The 6,867-nt window shown below is 46.8% G+C and overlaps 1 protein-coding gene and 1 pseudogene across 1 annotated transcript; both read right to left on the bottom strand.

Annotated features, from left to right (window-relative positions):
- Positions 1 to 959: 959 nt before the first annotated feature.
- On the bottom strand, positions 960 to 1,889 carry LOC137651604 (uncharacterized). The gene has a single exon (XM_068384830.1). The coding sequence runs from the start codon at positions 1,887 to 1,889 to the stop codon at positions 960 to 962; it is 930 nt and encodes a 309-aa protein (XP_068240931.1).
- A 1,403-nt stretch (positions 1,890 to 3,292) lies between these two features.
- LOC137651606 (uncharacterized) lies at positions 3,293 to 4,377 on the bottom strand (annotated as a pseudogene).
- Positions 4,378 to 6,867: the final 2,490 nt, after the last annotated feature.

Genomic DNA, 6,867 nt, shown 5'->3' on the forward strand with positions numbered 1-6,867 from the left:
TACATAAATTCTCTGGAAAGAAATATCAATTCATGATGCAATTACATACAGCAGATAATAACATCATTCTGCAAAGTCTTTGAGCCACTTGGGTTTACTAGCGACCCTTCTCGGCCTACTAACGACGTTGGGCTCCTGTATAGGGTGTGTTACCTGTTCTGTCGGGGTATGGCTTGCAGAGGTCCTGTGCTGAGACACGGGCGTGCTAGGGGGCGGAGCGATGACTCTCAGGTGTCGTCTATTCCTTTTTGATAGCCTGCCGCTTCAGTTGAGCTTGGCAGTGTACTGACGATGGGGCTTTGGTTCTGTTACTATGCCCGTTCTATCCCTCTGCTTGGTTGCTTGGTTTTGTATGCATACATGGGTACCTAGTTCGATGGGCAACAGTCTTCTGGTAGTGCCAGGGATGCGCATCAACTCCTGCGACCTGGCCACTTGTAACTCCCTTCGACGTATCGTCTGCCTCCAATGTCTGTCTACTAACAGGTGTCTCCTGGCCGTCGGTACCCCATCGCGCAGCTGGCGACCCGTTGCAAGCTGAGATGGCGACTTGGTAATCTCCCTGAGAGGCGTGTTGAGATACTGAAGTATCGCCAGGGCCGTTTTGTCCGACTCAAGGGCTCCACCCTTTAACGTGTTTTCTCGGAGTAACCTCTTTGCTGATTTGACAGCTGCTTCTGCCCTGCGTTAGACTAAGGATACTGGGCTGACGACAGCCGGACCTTGAATCCCCATCTCCTGAAGAAAGCCTCCATCTCCTTCCTGGCCAAGTTCGTACCTCCGTCAGTTTATATCTGTTCCGGGGCTCCCCAACGCGAGAAATATGATCGAAGGTGATTGCTGATTTTGTTAGACGTGGCACCATTGGGGAAATGAGCTACTTCTAACCAACCTGTTAGTCTATCTGCATATACCATGTATACACTGCCTTCTATCTGGAACATATCTGCGACGACTTGCTAGAAAGAGTATTCCGCAGGGGGCGTGTGCATCATTTCTTCAGGAGGCAGTGAGGGGGCGTGTTCATCGCATGAAGTGCATTGGGCACGGCGATGCTGAAGGTCCCCTTCTATTCCCGGCCAATAGACCGACTGCCTGGCTCTTCTAAGCATAGAGTCGAGGCCTTGGTGTCCTGTGTGTAGGTTAGCGGCTACCTGGCGGCGTAAATCCTCGGGGATGAGCAAACGAACACATCCTTGGTCCACTGAGTATGTCACCAGATCCTGGTTGATGGCTAGCCGATCCCGAATGCTGAAGAAGGGACGGAGGCAGGCAAGTTCTTGCGATTTCTGTTGGGGCCAGTCGCCCGCTGCAATCCTGGCAAGCAAGAGCTGATATACAGGGTCGTTAGATGCGGCGCTCCTGACGCAGTCTTCATCCAACACGATGATGTCTAGTTCCAAGGTGGCCACGGTTGCACATGCCACTGCCACTTGAATGTCGTCCTCAAAATCCATGTCGGAAGCTTCGTGGGATGCTCGCATGGTCGGGTACCTTGAAAGAAAATCCACGGCGGTGCTCCTTTTTCCGGGCAGGTATTTCATTTGGAACTTGAACTGGAGTGTCTTCTTTTTCAGGTTGAATAATCTTGGATTGATGACGTCCTTGAGGGCTCTGTCACCCAGCAGTTTGACGAGTGGACGGTGGTCCGTGATGATGGTGAGATTAGGACACCCAAGTAGGAACAACCTGGTCTTCCGCAAGCACCAGGTAACTGCCAGGGCTTCTCCTTCTACGGGAGCATACCCAGCTTCAGAGGGGGTGAGGTGTCGACTACCACACAGGGCAAGGCGCCAGCCGCCCTTGCAACAAAAGGGGCTGTCAGCTGACTGACAAACGCAATAATGCTGAAGGACTACGAAACCTATGCCTTCCTTGCTCCAATCCATCATTATCGTCGTAGGGCGTGTCTTGTCGTAATATGCCAAGCCATCCTAGGCTAATTGACAGATGACCTCCTGTGCCTGCCGGAGTTTGTCACGTAGCTGGCTATCCCAGTAGACGTTTTTCCCGGTGGGTTTTCTGAGGAGGTCCCTAAAGGGCTCCATGATGGGCGCAGTTGCAAGAAAGGGAGCTAATTGATTCACGAATCCAAACCACGACCTAATATCCGTGATGGAGGGCTTCTCGGGCATATGGAAGTTACGAATGGCGTCTAGTCGTTCGTCTGCGGGTTATATGACTCCCATCCCAGGTGATAACCGACGAAAGTAACTTCTCTCTTGCAGAATTTAAACTTCTCGGGCTTGAGTGTGATACCTGCAGAGGCACATGTTGACAGGAATTCATATAAATGCCAGAACGCCTCTTCGATGCTGAGATCGTCTAGCAAAGTGTCGTCAATGCATTTATGGTTTCTGGTGATTTCTTGCAGGTCATCATCGAACCTTTTTGTGTAGGCGTCAGACGCTGAACAGTGACCCATGGGTGTTCTACGATAACGGTATCGTCCCCATGGGGTGATGAAGGTCGTGAGTGGGCGGCTGTGCTCGTCCAATTCCACTTGATGGAAACCCCAGTGGGCGTCCTCCGTAGTCTTGTACATGTGAATGGGGATGCTTGAAATCATGTCGAAGGGTGCTGGTGTATGATGAGTCTCACGAAGACATTGGGCGTTAAGGCGCTGGAAGTCTACTGTGCGGCGAGGTTGGCCCGTCTTCTTGGCTACGACGACCATCCTCGCACACCATTCCGTTGCATCCCCCACTGGGACTGGTGCTATCACACCCTTCCGAACGTCCTCGTTAAGTTGAACCTTGACCTCCTCTTCCCAATGCTTAGGGATTGTTGCGGGCGTGTAACAAGCATAAGGCAGGGCATCAGGCAACAAATGGATGTGGTGCTGCTTGCCCGTCATTACCAGTAAAGGTTCCCTGGTTATGTTAAAGGTTGTTGATGAGAAATGCCGTAATAACCATTCGTCAAGTCTTGGTATATTCTCCTCCACAGGTGGGATGGGTAAGGTGGCTGGTTTCATTGTTTTAGGGGAGTTAGGCCGTGCGACTTCTTCGCTAAACACATCAGCTGATGCAACGAGATGGTAGGGGTGAGGGAAGCCAGGCGGTACTATTCCCACCTCCTTACAAGCATTCAGCGATACATAGAAGTTCTTGGCTGTCGGCACAAAGTACACCTCCTGCATCGTGGGTCGCCCACCTATATCAATGAAGCATGCCGTTGATCCGTGACATCTCACTCTGAGATTAGCTACGTCCCTCAGACCTGTTTGCGGCTGCAACTCCAGGGGATTTATTTGCAGGCTTGAAAGAATTGTGGGTCCGGCAATGCAGATCTATGCTCCTGTATCTGCTACGACGAGTGTCGATACTGACTTCCCGTTCCTATGGGAAACACAAGCCTTGATTGTAGGGGGGGGGGAGAGGTGTGTGTCTGCAACAATCACTAAACTCGAGGAAGAGGCGCTTTCATCGTACTTCTGCAGCATTTCTGAAAGTGCCCTACCTTTTGGCACCCGTGGCACGTCATACTTTTTGCTGGAAACGGCGCTCGACCAAACGGATGGCGCCCCCCCACAATTTCCGCAACGCTTCGCATTGAAGTTGCCGCGCAACACCGCGACGTCTGGCTCTACGTCATCATTGCCTGTGACGTCATCACTCGAGGCGCCAGCAGACTCCCTCTCACCGATAGCGACGCGTGGGACACTTTCAACGTCTTGGTGTGCAGCTTCGAAAGTGCAACACAGTGCCTGAAGGGCATCTACACTTTTAAATGTATCACCGGCCTGAAAAACGTGCCTTTTTAATACAGGGTCACTGAGGCCTACCATTATTTTCCGCAACAGCATGTATTCTATCAAGCACTCCCCGCATTTAGGACACTGAAAATCACAGTCGGTGGCCTTCTGAGCACACCTCGAAAAATAGTCGCTCACTGACTTCTCGCGCCCTTGTGCGAGGGCAAAGAATTCAGACCACTGCACTGCCTGATTCGATGACCGCAACACAATATTCCCGATGGCATCCAGAGCCACGTCTGGGGCGAGGGCGTTCCATTTGGCATCTGAATACCGAGCGTCCAGCGCACGTTGCAATGCTGGCACACAGTTGAGCCCAATGTGCAGGATAACATCCTGCGGTGGGAACTTGTTAAGGTGGATCCAACACGTCATCGAACGTCTCCAAGATCTGAATGCTGCCCAGGACATTACCGCATCGCACTTCTCAGGGGCAGCAGAGACAGGAACTTTACTGGCACATCTCCAGAACCGGGAAGGGCATCCAGAAGGGAACGGATGGTGCGTTGCTGGTCTGCAATTAACGTCTGTGCTTGCATCACAGCCTGTGACAAGGCCCTTGGCATTGCAGGTGAGGCACGCCTCTGTGTGGCCTGGGGTGGTCGACGTATCTAGGTCATGGCTTGGTTCCGATCCTACTCACTGCGCCATGTTGGGTTTGCAATGAGACAACGTCCTGGTGACCACACTTTATTGCAAGATACTCCTGAGCCAACCGACTCGCAACAGCGTATGTAGATGCATGCTCGGTAGCGCATGGCTGAAAAACATATCGTACACAGTCTTAAAATAGGGGACGAGAAACTTATTCATGATTTCGACATCATCCCTAAGTTCGGAATTATGGGCATTGATGTTATTTTTAGGTTATACGCGATCTGACATCTAAGGGTAAATTTACTTTCATGTCTTGAGGGATTATCTGTAACATTGAGGGATAAAATCCTACCCAAGGGAGGGATTACTGCATCTTTAGTCATGGTAGTAGAACTTGTTAATAATGTTTCTGATAGGTGTGATGCTGGACTTTCTCAAGAAGTTATTATTAGTCCTTGTTCTGCTGTGTTAATTGAATTAGATGTATGTAGCAAAGATTTCAGTAATGATATTTGCGTTCTTATGCCTCCTGTAGATTTTGAGGATAATGAGAATCATGATCTATTAGTTCAATCCAAGGATAGAGAAATTTAAGCATCTTTTTTTCCAAATTTCACCTCTGTACATGCGTTACTTAGAGAATGTACATTAATTGCATTTGTTGAAAGGAATGTTATCTTAGTGTTCAACACCGTCATTCAGCCAATGGGCTCAACAGATCGTGCTTGCGTTTTAAAGAATCTTGGAATTAGTTTGACTCCTACTAATTTTCATTTTCATGTTGCATAGATTTTGGAAGAATATCAGAAGGTATTTGTAATGAGTGATGAACTGCCTGGTTATAGTGAATTCATGCCTTTTCACATAGATACGGGGGACTTTCTGGCAATAGTAACTTATCCTTATCAAGTGCCTTTTCTATACCAGTCCAAAGTGAATAAAAAGTTAGCAGAGATGAAAGATAATGCGATAATATCGGTCTTATTCCCCCTGGCTATCCCCTATCATAGTTTTAAAGAAAAAGTCATGCGCTTTACTCATATATGTAGATTACCGTAAACTAAATAATATCACGAAAAGGCGATTTGTTTCCTTTGCCATCCATTGAAGGAACTTTATGAAAAGTTAGAAATAACACTGTTTTGGACTTTATGTCATAAATTGGGGTATCATCATATTGTATGTGATCCCAGGAGTAGAGGATAAAAACTGCATTGGGCGCAAGTGTTTCGTTGTTTTCCTTTTGTACTTTGCCCTTGGATTAAAGAATGTACTGCGCATGAGTGTATTTGCTGGACTGATAAAATATGCTGTTTTGATTTATTCAGGAGATATAATCATCCTTGGAAACACTCTAGAACCACATAGGACTAATTATGTTAAAGTGCTTGAAACCTTGAAAAGTCATAATTTGAAGGTCCACTTAGCCAATTATCAGCTGTTTCACCCAAAAGATCCGTTTCTAGGTCACCTGTTCGCTATCAGTCGCGTAATCAAATTGGCGAACAAAATATAAGTGATGAGGACATATCCTCGTCCCAAGAAAACAAAACAAGATAGTTCATTGTTGGGGTTAGCATCGTATTACAGACATTTTATCAGAGATTTTGGGTAAATCTTACGTACATTAGACAAACTTAGAAAAACAGAGAGTCTTGAATGGATGCGTGAACAGGAGGATGCATTCCAACAGTTAAAACGATCCATGACCAAAGACAGTTTTTGAGTCTTTCTTAAATTTGATTGTGAATTCTTAGTAACGTGTGACTCAAGTGATTTTGCACTTGGGGGTGAGGTGGGGTAATTGAACAACTGGAGGATGAAGGAGTTCCGCGGCCTGTAGTGTTCACTTCATGAGGGATAAAGGAACCTGAAACACATTATTCAGTACTCCATAAAGAAGCTCTTGTCATTAAGTGGGTGTTAGAAAGGAATCGCTTTTGAGGGGGGGGGGGGGGCATAAAATTTTTATTAGGTGTGATCATTAGCCATTGTCACAAATTTTTTAGAAGTCAGACTTATTGAGTCGTCAAGCAAGATGGTTAAAGTCCTTATTAAAATCTGACATTGTGGAATTTGACATTCATGGTTGCACTAATGAAGTTGCAGATGCCTTTCACTCTGTTGCCCTTATAACAATGTCGATGTGTGAGCACCAACCAGAGCGTGAACCAGATCGAACCAGATGTGGTGACACATCACAACTGGAAAGAATGTCAGCTGATCGGACAAGGAGAGTGAATGAATGCTCTTGGGCCAATTTAAACAGAATGAATGGAGTGGATGAAGAGAATGAAAATAACCCTGTTCTTGAAGCATATAGCGTTTTGGAGGATAATTGCTAATGGAATATAGAACACCTAATTAGGGCGCAAAATGACGATAATGAATGGAGTAAGGTTAAAGTTTACTTTAAAAAAAGGAAACTGAATATTTTCCTATTGACGTATCACTGCAACTAATAGATATGTTATAGATGATGATATTTTGTATGTAATTTTTTTGAAGAGAAA

Source organism: Palaemon carinicauda, chromosome 13 (genome assembly GCF_036898095.1).
Source record: "Palaemon carinicauda isolate YSFRI2023 chromosome 13, ASM3689809v2, whole genome shotgun sequence".
NCBI classification, from domain to species: Eukaryota; Metazoa; Arthropoda; class Malacostraca; order Decapoda; family Palaemonidae; genus Palaemon; species Palaemon carinicauda.